An 18,052-nucleotide genomic window follows, 5' to 3' on the forward strand; every position below is an offset into this window, starting at 1 on the left:
ATACACCATCTGAAACGAGGATATGTTTACCATAGATGTCTACACCTTCGGATTCGCGCTTGATTTTGGTACCATTTTATTCACTATGTCATCGTTTCAACAGAAACCTTGTGTATTTATTTACCTCATGCATAGCTTAATGAGCGGTCCTCCCAGAGTCAGAGTGAAGATAAGAGGGCACTGGTAAATAATCCAGCAGCATGCATAAGAAGAAGTTGAGGTCAAGGAGGTGATGGGCTGATTGAAAGGGACCTGTGTGCAGAGAAATCCGTTTACGGTACTTTGATGCATTAAATTCATCCATCAAACTTCAGGGTTTGCAGATTTGCCTTATATTTAAATTGCAAATGTGGCCCTACTGTCATCCATAAATTACTGTGGAGAACATAAATCTCTACTCAGCACAAATATGGTATAGAAGCGGCGATGTCATTACAAACTCGGAGCCGAACACTGAACACACAGATCCTACGTTTCCAACGCATATCAAATATTTCAGGGACAAATTTAAGGGATTTATGTCGAAATTTGTTGTGACATCGCCATATATTCCTTATTGCTCAAAACAATGAAGTGAAGTTGATGTTTAGCAGATATGTTCATCTTCACCATCTTAGTGCCAGCTGGTGGAGTTAGGAGGCAGCCACAGGTAAGGAATCTCTTTTAGTGGCTTCAGGATTTCAGTAAAACAACCACACAGAGCGAGGAGCCTCTGCTTGGTTGTGTGTGTGTGTTTGCATGTGTGTGTTTGCGTGTGTGTGTCTGTGTGTGTGTGAATGCGTGGGTTTGTTTGTGTGTGTGCGTGTGTGGTTTTGCGTGCATGCGCGCGTGCGTGTGTGTGTGTTTGTGTGTGTGTGTGTGCGTGTGTGTGTGTGTGTGTTGGTATGCAGAACAGTCCCATGTGCTGCATACAGAAGACTTCTGTTGGATTAGTGAAGCCTGTGATGAAGCTGTTGCTCTGTGACAGGTACGCCACCTGCCCCCCCCCCCCCCACCCCCTCCGTCAGAGTCGGGTGGAGAGGAACGGATTCTCTCCATTAGTGGGAGAAAGCCCGGAGACAGAGAGGCCGAGAGGCGCAGCACCATCTGGGAGGCTGAGATGGAGGTGAAGGGCCCCGTGGCTCCTGAAGAACACGAGGAAACTGAACCAGCTGTGATGTGACAAGTCTCCAACGGACAGGATGACAATCATTTAGAGGAGGATGATGGTTTATGAAGAGATGCACGGATACACGTCTGCTCCAGGGTTCCTTTTAACAACAATGTTTTGTTTGATTGGTTTCAGTCCTACTTTTGTCCTTCATAGTTTAAAGTCTGTGAAAAGTCTTTTCAGTCATTTTTAGTGATTACTTTTAGTTGAAGGTTTCCTCTCTGTCTTCGTCTTGTGTCAAATGTACTTTTTCATCAGAATATATTAAATATATTTCATTCACGTAGGTCGAGGCCAAACTATTATTTTGCCATTTTAGTCAAACATATTTCACATTTGATCTTATCATAATTACCTTTTAGGGATTAGCATTCCAGGAAAAAATACTGTTACACAAAAAATGTTTTAACCGTTCCAAAAATCCTTTCATATTTGCTACATTCTTAAAATAAACGAGTTTCTTTATAGACAAACTCAAATGTTATACCTGAAGGTTGAATTATTTGTTGGTGTGCACACTGAGCACACAGTGCATGAGTCCTGCGTTCAGAGATGGGATAAGATGGTCCACAGTGTTTACAGCGTCTGCAGCGTGTTACATAAAATTAACTAGAAGGGGCACTCGGTAGAGCGCATACCTTCGCATATCACAAGATTGGGCATTGAATTATGAACATTTTGGCATTAGTTGCATGCCAATTGGATACAAATTGACCGCGCTATGGTAAAAAGAAGATTTTGACCTTTTCATGACCTTGACCTTTGACCCGATCGATCCCAAACTCTAATCAAATGGATAATAACCAATCATCCCACCAAATTTCATGCGATTCGGTTTAATACTTTTTTAGTTATGCGAGTAACACGCATACAAATAAATAAATAAATACACGGCGATCAAAACATTACCTTCCGCATTTTCAATGCGAAGGTAATTAAATCATCTTCTATGACCAGGTGGTGCTGCCTGGGCTGCTGAGGTGGACACGTGGAGGCAAAGCAGATGACCACGTCGAACCTGGACTCCCAGCGGCCTGCCAGCAGAGCCGAAGCCTAAAAAGGTCCCGTCGATAAGAAAACAGAGAAACACTCATTTGCATTATGATGGAAGTGATTTCTGAAGAGAGATTGCTTTGCACAATTCTTCAGATTTTCTTCCCTCTGCATGATAACCTCGTGACGGGCGATATGCTCAGTCTGAGCCCCTCTGACGGTTTCATTTGCTGTGTGTCCGTCTCCTCGTAATGAAGCTGTACATTATGCACCTGGGCCCGCTCCCTCGCCGTGTCTCCACCCAGCCGCGCATAATTACCAGAGACTGCTGCTTGATGTCATTTTTAACCCCAGCTGGTGTTAATTGCACTGGTCAAAATGCACTGGAGGACTTTCGACGCCGGACGTGCCCTCGGCGCGGTCATGGGGTGAAACTGGGTGACGTGTGACTCTCACAGGCCTCGAGTGATGGACGACTCAGGAACACTCAGTGGCCCTAAAATCTGAACATTCGAAGCAATCGGTCCTTTGACACAAAGAGAAGAGAATACAACTTTATTAACACTTCACAATACAGACAGTTCGTAAAAACAACTGAACATTATTCAAGTCGAACCACGAGATATATTTATGAAAATTCTCGTCTCTTATTTTGAAAAGAAAGCAAAGACTAACTGAATAATTGTCCGCCTATAAACATCTCATCTGACGGAGGTTCGAGAGCTGCTGCACTTTCTGTAGTCAGCTCAGTTTTCCTGTACAATGAGACATTATTACCTCCAAATAAAGTGCAATGTTGTTGTTGTTGTTGTTGTTGTCATAACCAATATGTAAGAGGATCAAAACTATGAAAGCCCAGACACTAGGAGTCTGGTTCCTGTTTGGGTATAGTAGCTGATCTAGAGTCAGTCACAGGACACAGTACTGCCATGCAGTCACCCCACAAATCAGATGGAGTCTGTTATGATGTAGCCTACAGTATTCGAAGATGAAGACGTGTATCTGTCTCTAATGGCAAATATCTCTGGGCATTAAGTATCATCTTGTCCTCATAAAGTCAGACATATAACAATCTCAGGTAACACGTGATAATGTAATTATGTTCTGTAGCAGCTCATGAAATCCTCTTGACGGACGAGGCTTTCTCCATTCTCCTCTCGTAAAGTATCCATTAGCGAGCTTTCTATTGACTGTCTTCAGGCCGGCACCGGGGCTTCAGAGCCTCTCCGTGTTCTGCAGGGAGAGAAATACTGTGTTGTGCATAATAACTGTGAGAATATCAACATGCTGCTTTGTACTGTACAACAAACACACAGTGAGAGTTCATTATGCGTTCACTGTGTTCCATTCAAAAGGAAACGTCACTGTGTATTTAATGACTGTTCTCAAACTACAATCGTTCATTATTAGACAACAACATAATTACACATTTTGAACATAAATGCTTGAATAATGTAATAATGTGAGAGAAATAATCGACGCAGGGTTTATTATTCAGTACATTGTAGTGCCTTTTATTTTAATCTAACAAAGAAAGGAACTACCGTGCACGATTATAAAGCACAAAAACAGCAACAACATTCACATACATACACACACACATACATACATGTACGGATTCTGTACATACACGCACACACATATTTATATAATACACAATAACTTAGTTGCTTGTATTTACAACTTCCTGACAAACACGACTTTGAACAATGATACTTTAAAAATAAATTATATATATATATTTATTTATATATGTATATATATTGTGACCCTAGGAGATCTTCATTGTAGCTTCTATATGTCTCTCTTTGTGCTGATTGAAATGAATCACACAGAAGCGACAGTGATCCAGCTGTGCAGTGCGATGCTGCCCCCTAGTGGCAGGGGATGGTTTTACAAACATGAAATCAGAAGTCAGTGGATGTCTGCTGTTGATTGTCGATGACAGTATTTTCAAAACTAATTAAAACATGTATTGTAATTCAAATTAATCAAAGAACAACATAACAATTTTCCTCAGTTCTTAATGGTGGACATTAATAGAAATAAAAATGTTTATTTAATATTAATTAATCTATTATTGACAGTGGTTTTCTCTATAATCCATCCATGCCAAATAACTACACTGTTGTCTGATTCACTTATCGATGTGTATACACTGTGCGTTGCTGCCCTCAGCTGGCCGACTGCGGGCATTAAATACTTACAGTCACAATAACAGTGGCGTATTAAAAGAATACAACATGCTACCCTTATATTTGAGGAGTGTGCATGTTGTTTGTATACTTCCATTGCACAATGACTCACTTTTGTTTGCATTAATTCTGTTCAGCTGTAAATTGTCTGGATATATCAGTTTTGTCTTCATCACAGTAAGAGATATAAAGCAGAGGAACGTGAATCAAGAATAGGCAGTGGATGAAAGTGTATTTGTGTGGTAATGTTTCCACACAGTGAACTCAGACAGCAGATTACAATACGCTGAGTTTCGGGCCTCCCAGCCTCAAACAGCTTCAGGCCTTTCAGTGACCTGACCTCCCTCCCCGACTCCCTCTGAAACAACTTCACATTAGTCCGTTTCTTTCATGTCACCCCATCCAAATGATTAACACACACACACACACACACACACACACACACACACACACACACACACATTGGACTCAACGTGCTCTAACCAGAAACACATGTGTGTTGTTGGAACATTGTTTCTTTAAATGTGATGAACTTTACAACTTGCTCTGTTTAATATATGTTGGACACATTCTGATTATATTTCTGTCCAGGTTTGCCAAAATATATGTGCCTGTTGCGCCAGGATTCAATATAATTATATAATGTGTGAAAATGAGCATTTATACAATAATTTAACTCAGATGTTGAGAACATTATGAACTTCTATGTCACGGAGTTGAGAGTGAGTGTTATGAAGCTAATTATTACTACACACAACCTAAATATATGGAATAAATATCCACTCAAACGTTTAAAAATAGATTAAATAGGTTGATTAGATTAGCCTCGTTTTTAAAAGTGTGTTGTTGTTGTTTTTCATCAGAAAACAATAGTTTCAAAACTAATTTTCGAAATAAAATAGAGCCTCCTGTAACAAAATGAAACTTAATCCATTTTACAACAGCAATTAAGAGAAACACGTGTATGTAAACTAAAGATAAACAATATAATACAATGTTATTTCACTTAAAAAAAGAACACGTGCGAATAGATTAATTTGTTTAATTGTTTGCGGTTCGATGAGTTTTATTTACAAAGTCAATATATGTTATTCAGAATAAAAATTATAATGCCGTAACATATTTTGCCGACGGCTTAAAAAACAAATAACGGTGTTTTTGTTTCTGTGAAGTTTTAAGGTAATGTGTTTCGGTTTATCAGTTATTTAAAATGTTTACAGCTCAGCCAATCAGAACTGAGAGATAATACAATAAAAGTAGGCTAGGCTGTGATAGTATTAGATTGTATTCACGGAGAGCCTCTTTACCTTAAGTACAAATACTGTTAACTTCCGTATAGTCTGCTATTAATGGGGAGCTCGGACTTTATCTCAGTTTGAGGTTTGGTTTGTAAAAGACAGATTATCACAAAACATCGCCTCCATCCAAAAATGTAACGTTGTTTAAAAAAAAGAAAGAAACCAAAAGCGTAGGCCCATATCCCAATAAAACAACTAATATCATATGTTCTCAAACAAATCGGGTGAAAGTGTTTTTTAGTCCAAAAATGATTGTATTCGATGCAGCAAAGCAGCAGATTTGATCTTGTAATAAAATAATAACTTAAACAACAGCGAAAACGCACATTTGTTGCCCAAAAAACTTAAACTTCGACTATAAATGTACGTGTCCATATATTGAGTCATACAATCATTATAATGTCATACATTAAAAACATGCGCGACCTCGTGTCAGAGCAGCGTGAAGGAAGAACGCGTGAACGAAGGACGCATGAAGGACGCATGAAGGACGCATGACTTGCGTGACGAGAGGAGGAAAACACGACGGTGGGAATCTGGCAGACAAACATTAAATGACTCTTTCATACGTCCTGCCCTTCGCGTGCGTGTTTAATATCACAGACTTTCCATTGATCGACCCCAATTCCAATGGAAGAGGATACAAGTGGACACATAGAACATGTTGATGTTCTTCAGGGGGAACAGAGGAAACAGAACGGGAGGAAAGGAGGACTTATGGGAACATATGGTTCATAGGTCGAAAAAATCATCAGTCAATATTATTGTGAATATTAATTTGGGTCTTTTTGCATTGGAATTGTATGCACCGTTTGCTGAAGGAACATTAACACGAAAGACAACAAATGCAATTGCCAGAAGATGTAAAATGATGTTGACATTTTCATTACAGGACAAAAATAGTTTTCTATATACTGCATGTCTAAAGTGGTCATTATACACCACGTAAACTTCCCTCATTAAGTGTACTTCAGCACATAGACCATGAGAAAGGACATGCAGGCCATATCTAACAGCCTGTGTGCTCCCAGCTATCCCTCAGGGGCATGATTTATTAAAAAATATAGATCCTGCGTATAAGAATATGACAGAAGTGCTTTGACCTCGAGGGCCACTGCACTCTCATGGCAGTCAGCTGCTGCCTTGAGAGGACTTCTTTCTCACGCGATGCCTCTACGTCCATCTTTTCTGCACATTTACTGAAGTTTAAATGTAAAGAAACAATCTGAACCTCTGGGTCAACAGAGAAAACGCTCTATTCTCACAGCATCCGTCTGCTTCGAGAGGTTTTTAAAAACCCTTTAAAAAGTTTTAACATTAACAACAACCGTTCCTTCAAATGTTATTTAGCTGAAATTAACCCGAGAATCAAGTGCTATGTTAACATTTGACCCCGGTTCCTGGCACAGCTCAAGACATTAGCGGTATAAAAAGGAGAGCTGATTGATCTGATGTCCCATAGGTCCTGGTATTTGTGGAGGGCCTCCGTCCGTCTGAAGTGCTCCTTCGTTCCCACCCCACACCCACAGGGGAAAGACTTGTTTCCTGTGTAGGTACTGCACCTGCCGGCGGCTGCACTTATCTCATGATTAACCCTGATCACTGTAATGTGCTGGGAAAGAGCCCTTTGTTGAATCCTAAAACACACTAAATAATGTGTGAGAATGATGCAAAAATGATGCAAGAGCAATTTTTTCCCCTTATTGTTCCAATGTGTGTTTTTTGGGGGGGCTTTCTCAAAGAGAAAAAAACATTTTCTCTACTCTTTCCGTCACAAAGAAAGGGTCGGGAGGCTTTCGGCCACTTTGAGGTTAACATATCAAGTCCTTTCCTCCTTTGTGCTGAGCTGACAAGGTGGCTCTAACAGGGGTTTATTTGCCGTGCAAGGGTTAAACAAACAGGTATTAATAGTTTACTCCAGGCGAGACTCTAATGTGTTTTCTTTTCGATGCTATAGAGATAAAATTCTAACCACAAAAAAAAATACAACTAAAAACAATCGGGTTATTGTCCACCCAAACAAACAGCTCCCCGAATGCCTTTTGGTTCGCACACGGATGAGCCAGACTCCGGGTGCAGTAAAGTGAGGCCTAATAGGGATTAAGCAGGAGTGTCAGTTTCGATGCTCGTGATGTGGAGGTTTCTTTTTTGGGACATCCTGAGCAGCTGTAAAACGCAAATGAATTAAGGTTTCTGATGAGTGGCAGCGGGAGAACTGGAGGGCCAACGCTGACCTATCTGACTCCAACAGCGTGTTTAAAATCTCATCTGATGGGAAAAGGGTTCAGCATCTTGAGCAGGAAAGACAGAATGAACCACCGCGCAGACAGAGGGCAGGAGTTTGGAGGAGAGCTGGAAATCAGACGGATGGCTCCACGCTTGATGTGGCCTAGAGGGGCCTTCTGGTTGACCGCCTCTGTTCGGGCCAAGCTAAGATGTCGGGACCTTGCTGACCTCTTATACACTATTGCATTGTCGGCCAGCTTGAACCTCAACAGCTTGCATAGTCGCCCGTTATAGTGCCGGTAATGATGTGCAGGATTCCCCCAGCATGGCTATTTATAGTTATTGTCATCCTGCAGGAAGACAAACATATTAATGTTAATGATGCCGGATTAGGGCCCAATATGTATTGGATTCATTGTGCTTTCGTTTTTCGGATGAACGGTCGTCATGGAAATCAAAGTAATCAGCGAGAAACACAGAGATTTGCTGTCCTGAGCTTATTCTTTTTTTATTAGTGCTGATGTTAAAGCAACAATTTCATCTTATTCAATGAGAACTAGTCAGTGGGGGAAAGAAAAAAGTACTTAGGTGCAGTTTGAGGCAGGCTACTTGTATGCCGTGCCACTTTAAACATTAAGTTACTCTACATAGGGTTTAACATATATACTCTATAGTGATTAACATACACAATTAGCTAATATAATTTTATTAAATACCCAATATAATTTGAAATAGAGAAATTAGCTGCACTTCAACCAGCTATAACATTAAAATACTGTCATTAGTAAGGATCATTATAATACACACTAATTTAATATATAATGATATATTTAATCTGCCTCATGAATGTTGTTACTTTTTATGAAAACTTGTGTACTTTAATTGAAGTACACATGTAACTGGATTATTCTTACGCTGTTGTTACGTTTACTGAAGGAGAGGCTCGTTCTTTGTAATAGTTCTTAACACGGTACATTTACGTCAACATTTAGTCACCACGTGTATATTCTGACCTCTTAACCTGGAAACTTACATTTCAAATTTTATTTAAATACATTCGAGGTTTTAATTATAATTTAAACACAAGTGAGTTCTCATCCTGAGTGGTGCGCGTGCAGCAGGAAGTCCTCCATTGCATCGTCTGCCTCCTGAAGCTGCAGTGCCATCATCAATTAAGAGATGTTGAGCTGTGCAGAGCTTCACAATGAGGACGGACAGGAAGGGAAGTGGCGCGAGATCGTGGAGCCTCAAAGTGACACAAAGATTATTGTTGGAGAAAGACAGCAGCACGCTGAATTCTGCAAAAAGAATTATAATTCTGCATCTTTTTAAACACCTGGACACCTCAACTGCACTGAAATGGATCCCTCCACAGTTATGTAACCGCCGCAAAATAGATCCAGATTTTTAGGATGTGAGGTCATTTGAAGCAATTGTGGCCGTTGCTCAAATTCCTTCCTCTGCATGTCTCTGCAGACCAAACCGTATTTAATTACACGAAGCTAGATAGACAAACCACAGTCAAATTACCGTGCACTTAAGGACAAGGCTCAAAACACTTCTGGACAAAGGAAACAAACGGTAACCAAAAAAATGGAAGAAAAGTTGTATTTCAGCTACGTGTTCATTCTCTTTGTATACTTTTCTTTTTACATTTTGTTTTGGACACCTTGAAGCCGAGACATTATTAAAATGGGAACAATTCTGAATAACTGTTCACACACACACACACACACACACACTATAAGCTCGTGACAAGAAGTTGCAAATGGACTCAAAGTGATGATTCCTTAAACAGTTCTGGTTATTTTATTTTAGCTCTGTACTTTTCATCACACATGGGGGGGAGATTATTTTGGGGGGAAAGGATGCACATATATACTTGCATGCACCAATGAGGATTTGGCAACATTTGAACCAGAATATTGAGACATCTGAAAGCTGTTTGGTTTCCGTCATCTAGATTGGATAAATCCACACCCACTCAGTCCTGATGAAGCCGATTAGCAGATGTTTTGAGTGTTAAACGCTTAATGAAATAAGACAAAAGAAGCTATTTTTTTCCAAAATTTGCTGCTGGAGTTTTTTCCAAATTAAAATTCTTCAATTTTAATTAACTCGAAGCAGTGGGCACAAACCAGTGTTGCCATACATGCACAGCATATTACTCCACGTAACCCTCCAAATATACTGCAGTTATACTTCAAGGTTAGGACACAAATAAGTGTAAGCACTTTTTCTTGTCTGAAACTCTCTTGTAAATTGTGAATTCATGTACAAATATATCTGTGACTTGCAACACCCGAACCAGAATCCAGAGTATTATGTTGATAGGCTGCCAAAGCGGCTTAAATAAAGTCAAGTTCGTGCACAATGGGGAACGATTGTGCCACGAACTCCTCAGAACACAGACGGCTTGTTGTTTTCTTCTCTCCACCGATGGCTGGTCAGCTGCAGGATTTACACGGACTGCATTACCTCTTCTCTGGATTCTTTAACTTCTGTTTCCTGCAGTTTTCTTTGCAAAGTGAAGAAGAAAACACTTTAAATTCAATAACATGTAGTCTGAAAACCTGCAGCCTGGAATGTGCCGAGCAGTCGTTCAAGGCTGAACTTACAGATGCAAAGTAGAAGCTTTTCAAAGTGTTTAAATCCTATTAGCACTCCAAAGGCAGCGTGGTGTTTTACTCCACAGCTCACGAAACATTCTCCACCCTCAGCATTCATTAACTCATGTTAAGCTGGACCACACTGTCACTCCATACGGACATTTAGAAAGAACAGGTTTATTCTTTATGGATATAGCTACACTTGAGTGTTTATATTAGGCTTTTTTTTATGTCCCCAGCCAGCGTGAAAGTGAGACAGTATTCTGAAAGTGAGACAGTATTCTGAAAGTGAGACAAGAAGAATATATTGTCCCCACTGTCGCTGCCTATGTTGTGCTCAATTTGGAAATGCATGTTTGCAAACAAACAACTCGCACTTGACCATCAATTATTTCGTATGTTGTTTTTAACACAGTTTGACTCTGGAAGACCATCTTTTACATTCAATTACACCTTAAATATGAGTTTACAAGCAAAGGTTGTGACATCACCAGCCACACGTGGTCCGTTATGAGACATGAAGGATGGCTGTGATGTGGAAATTGAAACCGTCAATGCACAAACACCGAGAATGGACTTCTGAGTGAAACGGAAGACGTTGTCTGTCGAGTAATTCAAATGTTCATTTATTGATAAATTCTGCAATGAGAGAAAAGATTAAAGGCCCAAGTAACTTTTGTGGGAAATCAACATCAGTCAGAAACAATACACATGTTACAAAGCATATTGTAAGGGGATCTTTAAATAACTGAATTCAATTTTTAAAAAGGAGGCAGCGAGATGCAGATTTTAGACCGAATGCTAACCTATAGCAGATTTATAGACTTTATAACTAACTTAAAAATAATACACAGGAAAACAACTTTGGCTGACAGAATCACTAATAATCACTTAATAATAATAATAATAACAATAATAATAATAATAAGCATTTTTTCACTTCTTTTTTAAATTTTCGCTTTCTCATCTTTGTTAATTGAGCAGATAAAATAAACAATAGTGTTCTGTTGTTTTTTGTTTAACTGAATTAGTGTTAGTTGACTACCAGCGAAACACAACCTTTCTCTGTGATTTAAAGGCAAAGTAAATATAGCTTCCATGACCAAAAACACGTTTATCCTGTTTGTGAATGAAGCTAATATTAATTATTAACCAATCACGTTCCGTGTTATGAAGGGGAAAAAAGAGGATTTAAATTAATGTATAGCTTCCGATGGCGCTAGAAATAAGAGCATATATGGGAGAGAAGAAGATATTTACAGTGTGCATGGATACATGTAACCAATAGGCGATACTGTGCCATTCTTCATGAAGCTTTCTCCATCTCCAGCCCGGAGCACTATACGCTGCATCTCTGCTCTGCTCCCATAATTGACCTAAATACTGGATCTCACGATCCCTCCAGGCAGACTATCACACGAGGAGTCTGCGAAGGACCAGACAGACAGGCTCGTGCTTCTTCTTCTTCTTCTTTTTTCTGGAGTATTCCTCGTCTCTCTTCTAGACGACATTTCGGTCTGGAGCTCATGCAGCGGAGCTCTCGCTGCTCCGCGCACTGGCCCGGGATGTGTCGCGCGCGCAGCAGAGCGCACTCTGGAAACGAGACGCATTCAGGGTGATGCTTTCGGGTTTGTTGTTTTTTTCAAAAAGGTGCAAGCTACTCTGGAAATGACCAAAGAAGTAAACATGCGTGATGATAAAGCGTCGAGGGGTTCTTCTTACTCCATTGAGAATCTGCTGCGGAACGGAGGGGCTTCTTCATACGAGGAGCGCGTCGACCCCCCGAGCTCCAAAGTTACCGTCCACGGCCCGGTGGTCTGTCCGGGACCGGAGACAACCCGTCTGAATGGAGGTGAAGTGCTGCGCTGGAGCGGGACGTCGCCGAACACAGTGTGCGGCACGTCGAGAAGTGAGTGCACCTGCCCGTCCGTCCCTGTTAATACACAGCACCGGAATGCACACGTGGGGGGGGAGTACTGCTCTCAATTTGTCCGTTAATTATGAGTAATAATCTGCTTTTACAGGGTGGAGTCGGGATTAAAAAGTGTGGTTTCAACCATTATCTTCACTGTGCCGCTGAATGCGCGTTTGGTGCAAAGCGGGAAAGACGTCTGATCATGTTTTGCTATATTAGACATGAGCGAAATAAATAAAGCCTATTCAATGTACACCTTCCTCTCAGGTCCACCGTACTACCGGGATTCTACAACTCCAACAGGACGGGCTGGGACCGATGAGGACCACGGGGACGATAGTTTGACGGATGACAGAGAGGAGGAGGACGCGCGCTCCTCCTACAGCTGCGATGCAGGTGAGGCTACATCCTCCGGCTTCAAGGAGGGCACCACGCATGCGCAGTCTATCCGAAAAACGCTTCCTGTGGCAACATAGTTGTTTGTCACATCCAACATGTTATATGTAGGTGCATGGTTGGTGTGGTTTGGTGTAGATGTGTTTTCAATATGTCTTACTTGTCTTAAACTCCAACCTGTATCACAATATAGTCTGTATAGTTGTATCCAGTTCCTTGCATCTTTGCCGACTTCCTGTTCTCAGCCGACTTCAAAGGGGCGCGAAAGAAGAAGACCCGCACCGTGTTCAGCCGCAGCCAGGTGTTCCAGCTGGAGTCCACCTTCGACCTGAGGCGCTACCTGAGCGGCTCGGAGCGGGCCGGGCTGGCCGCCTCGCTGCAGCTCACCGAGACCCAGGTGAAGATCTGGTTTCAAAACCGCAGGAACAAGTGGAAGAGGCAGGTCGCTGCGGACAGAGGGTCGTCAGAGTTCCCGCGTTGTATCGCGAGAACATCACCGCGAGAACGCCACCGGCGGTAGTCTTCTCCAACGCCATCAAATATCCAGTGACTTCCCACTTCACCCACCCGGTGTTGTTCATGACGTCACAGATGACCGGACTGGTGTGACTTGAAGGAGGCTCAGGATACTTTTTACTCTTTTGACACAAATTAATCAAATAAAGACACTGACATTTGTTTCTTCATATTTCAGTTTCAGGTCCTGCAGTCACATGATAATAAAGTACATTCAGTTCAAGTTTTCTAAAATTATTAGTCCACCATGATCTTTGAATCACTGCATTACCTCTTAAAACAAGACTGCCTCTGTCTCTTCACAGTTATCGCTATATTATGCAATGCTTTTTCACAGAAATGGTATGGATGACCTATGGGGTCAAATGAGGGTCAATATGATTTGTGAAATAAACGTGTGGCATCATTCCTTGTAAACAACTCAAGATGGGGTGAGAACAATTGTAAAATGTGATAAATGCGCAAAATATATCAACGCTCAACACCAAGAAAACTGATGTTTGTGAATATTGAGTAAAGTTTGTAAAGCAGGAAACCAAAGTTGTATGTATGTGTGTGTGTGTGTGTGTGTGTGTGTGTGTGTGTGTGTGTGTGTGTGTGTGTGTGTGTGTGTGTGTGTGTGTGTGTGTGGCTGTTACAATTATACATATTTTGGCAGCCAAAACCAGGCCCCAAATTTCCATTTTCAATTTCTGTCTAGTTTCAGCATTCCAGGCCTTGTGCAGATTTGTTGTCACACCTTTACAAAGGACAACCCTGTAACTTTGTGTTACCCTCACGAGCCCATACACATGATGGGTAGTATGCACTGTGACCTCAGACTGATACAAAATAGTATAACATGCATAAATTTTTTTTTTAAAGGGTGTTTTTTTACTTTTTATATTAGCTGTGAGCATGTTAGTAGGAATATTCTTTGACACCTTTTATGTTTATTTAAAAATATATTAATACAGACTTCTGTACACTGAATCAGAAACATTTATTTGCCGCGTGTTAGACACACAAAGAATTTGACTTGGCAGATGGTGTGTGCATTAGACAGACAAACAAAACAACAACAATCAACAGTCAACATAGTGTATGAATTTAAACATTCAATTTACAATGGTATGAAATAAAATAAAGTGCACAAACAGTCAACAATGCTGTAGACATGCAGGGTACTGTGTGTCTGTTAAAGTGTCATGTGTGTTAAAGTGACATGTGAAATTAGAATTAAATGTGAAGTATAAAGAGGTGTGCATGGGAGTGACATGGGAAATGTCCTGGAGTCAGGCAGTGGGGGACCCGGGCTCTGTTCGTGAGCCCGACTGCCGACGGGAAGAAGCTGAGTGTGTGGCGTGAGGTTTTGGTCCTGCTATGTTCACATGTGAATAAAACGTATGCACACATTGTTTATTGGGCTTTACTATACACTCAAAACAACGATTCAAGCCCTTCTTAGAGGTGACACATTGAAATATGGCATTTGATTTAATCAATTACAAAAACGAAGATATTTATATTTAATGGGTGTAACACAAAATGTAGGATTACTTTCATTTATTAGATTTATTTAAGTTAGATGGTGTGCATATCAACGCAAAATAAATGTGTTGAATTGGGGACTACCCTTTGCACATGTGCCAAATCTCGTGCTCTCAGTCGTCTTTCCATATTTTCTCCTGACTGATCTGACCAGATGCAGCAAGATTAACGACTCATACCAACTAATGACTTTGTAAGGAACTGTGTTTGTTTTTCATAGAAGTTTAGAATGAACCTTGCTAAACCCATAGAGTATTATACCCATAGAGTATTACTTTTTGTCCTTCTTTTTATTACTTCACTATATATTACTTTATTACTTTGTATTACTTTATTATTTGGTATTACTTTTTTACTTGTTATTACTTTATTCCTTTATATTACTTTTTACTTTTGATTACTTTATTACTTTAACTTTGTATTACTTTTGTATTACTTTATTACTTTTATTAATTTTTTACTTTTGATTACTTTATTATTACTAATTATTTTTTTACTTTTATTACTAGTTATTACGTTATTATGTTGTATTACTTTATAACTTTTTATTATTTTATTACTTTTTATTATATTTGGGGCTGTTTGAGATTGATTTGTTCAATATGCTATATCCTGTTCTTTAATTTTTTGGAGTGTGTAGCAGCGCAACATTTGATCGATGATTTGTTTTATGTATAGCAAAGACATGTAGCTGGTATAGGGACCAAATCATACGTTGGATTAGATTAGAAAGACAAGATAGTTTCGGCTATAGCAACACTATAGCATTCCTCGATGAAATGAAATAAAGTACTTCTATTGTAGGTCATATAGTTCTCATCACCCAAAATAGTTGTCAAAAGGACAAAGACAAAAAGTTGGATATCAAGTCAACCCATATAGTGAAATACCGACTCCAACTCTTAATCAAAGGGAACAACACTCTGCCAACGTCTCGAGCTGGCTCAGTGTGGCGGTGAAGCATTGATGACAGACAGGTGTTTAAAGCTACGACATGGCAGCCATCCTTGAAGCTGCATCCCGCCCTCATCTGCCCTGCACGGCTCGTCCAATCAAAAGCCGCTAAACCCGCAGTCTTCCGGGGTCGTTGAGGAGCGTCGCCCCTCGCTCCTCTGAGCGCGGCTAGTCGCAGCCGCGGAGCAATGGTGCTCGGAGCGTCCGGAAAGACGTCGGTGTTTGTGGATTCTCGGAGGAGCAGATGAAATGCCGGGGAACATGAGCAAAGAGGATGCCCCGAGTCGGAGCGCTTCTCTCACGTTCACCATCGACAACATCCTGAACCTGAAGCAGCGGGGCACCGGGGACCGGGACGGGTCCAAGCGGGAGAGGGACGGTGGATTTAAGGGTAATGGACAAGCGCGGCACGACGAGGCGTGGGACGTCCGGAGGAGGCACGGCAGCGGATCAGACCAGACAGGTAACTGGGAACATGGAACTAGAAGAGGCACTAAGAAAGTGTCTTTAAGTGTTTTAGGATGAATATGTTGTTATAAATAGACAGTTCGAGGCCGAATGGTGCGTAAAGATGGACGAAAATACAAGAGACTGCGGGCTGCTTTTTCATAACATTATTTTCAGAAATGGTAAATAGTTTGTTTTTTTAATCCATTATTAAATCAGACTATTGCAATTATTGTGCAGAAAAACAAAAACAAGTATAGGTGCGTTTGCCTCCACCGTTGCTTTAAAGCACGTTTTGCCGCTTCGTTCACAGCGCAGAGGAAGCCCAGAGTCCAACGCGCGGACTGCGGGGAAAACACCTCGCCGCTGACCTCCGGCTGCTGTCCCGGGGCGCAAAGTGCGCACACGGCGGAGGAGGAGGAGGAGGAGGAGGAGGACGCGTCCGAGCAGCCGCCCACAGCGGACTCTCAGGCCACGGTCAAGAAGAAAACTCGCACCATCTTCTCAAAGAGACAGATATTTCAGCTGGAGGCGACTTTCGACATGAAGCGGTACCTGAGCAGCTCGGAGAGAGCGTGCCTCGCCAGCTCTCTGCAGCTCACCGAGACGCAGGTCAAAATATGGTTTCAGAACCGCCGCAACAAGCTGAAGAGACAGTTATCCACGGACATGGAGGGGCCCGCCGAGCACCTCTCAGAGGCGGGGAAAAACGTGCAATTACCGACTTTTTACAAAGACAGCAGCCTGCTGGGCGGATGCTTGTTACCCATGCCTTTCCCCGTCGTGTACCCGACTGCAGCCGCCGCGCCTTACATCTACTTCTCCAACACTGGCAAATATTTTGGCCTGTTTGATGCAGATTGATGGTTCTCTTGGTTCGGGATCAGATGTGTGGACACACGGACACGCGCGTTACCCTCTTCCGGCTGTAGGCCTTTACCTTTTTGTTTTTGTTGTGTACTTAATACAAATCTTCTTAATCTAATGTCAACATATCAATTAATCCAAGACATGCATGTGCCACTTTTTGTATTATTATTATTATTATAATTATATTATTATTATTATTATTATTATTATTATTATTATTATTATTATCATGCTTAAGGCGTTTGAATAGAAAAGCTTAATATCCGAAAAGTGTGCGTGCGCAATGTCATCTGAACGAATGTACGTTAACTCTGCATTAACTTTATTATTACGTCACTCACGTTGTCTCCGTCGTCCCGCGTGATGAACCTTAAAATAAGTTTCTCTGGAGCAGCTCTCCGTTTCTATTTATAAGGCCTTATTATTATTATTACTATACATTTTTATTAAATAACGAAACACTTGTTTGTTTTCACCTTTCATATGACAGACTGTTTAAACTGTGACTATACAGTTAGTATATCATGATGAATTTTGCAATAAAAGTAATATTTGCAATTTTAATGTGTTAACTTAAGTTGGATGACATTCGGACGAAATAAGTTCTAACCAAATTCATTTTCACATTATTGATTATTCGTTGCGTTTTAATACTTTTCTATTGTACATGTTGTGCTGCGTACAAAAATCAAAGACAGTTTGAGTAATTTTTAAAGTGTGAACTCAAAGGAAAGAAGTTTAAAAGTGTTCCTCTTTGCAGACTTGTGGTTGATTCATGGTTTCTTAAAACCTAACGCTGTTACACACGTGCAGTGGGCCGAGCTGGACATTAAGTTAGGTTCTTAACACAGACAATCTTTGACAGTAGTTCACTATCCTGCGTATTTATTAGCAGATGTGGAAAATTCAAATATTATCATGAAAAGGTCATGCATTCAATATATTACTGAAGT

General features: G+C 40.8%; 2 protein-coding genes across 2 annotated transcripts; both read left to right on the forward strand.

Moving 5' to 3' along the window:
* Nucleotides 1-11,047: 11,047 nt before the first annotated feature.
* LOC130211843 (homeobox protein HMX1-like) lies at nucleotides 11,048-13,521 on the forward strand. The gene is given in 3 exon segments (XM_056442863.1): nucleotides 11,048-12,782; nucleotides 13,028-13,234; nucleotides 13,237-13,521. Coding segments are annotated over 3 exon segments (537 nt in total). The 5' UTR covers nucleotides 11,048-12,607; the 3' UTR covers nucleotides 13,392-13,521.
* Nucleotides 13,522-14,454: 933 nt separating this feature from the next.
* Nucleotides 14,455-17,718, forward strand: LOC130212146 (homeobox protein HMX1-like). Its single transcript, XM_056443284.1, has 3 exons — nucleotides 14,455-14,461; nucleotides 15,955-16,245; nucleotides 16,543-17,718. The coding sequence occupies exons 1-3, from the start codon at nucleotides 14,455-14,457 to the stop codon at nucleotides 17,091-17,093; spliced, it is 849 nt and encodes a 282-aa protein (XP_056299259.1). The 3' UTR covers nucleotides 17,094-17,718.
* Nucleotides 17,719-18,052: the final 334 nt, after the last annotated feature.

The sequence above is a fragment of the Pseudoliparis swirei genome, chromosome 21 (genome assembly GCF_029220125.1).
Source record: "Pseudoliparis swirei isolate HS2019 ecotype Mariana Trench chromosome 21, NWPU_hadal_v1, whole genome shotgun sequence".
Taxonomy (NCBI): Eukaryota; Metazoa; Chordata; class Actinopteri; order Perciformes; family Liparidae; genus Pseudoliparis; species Pseudoliparis swirei.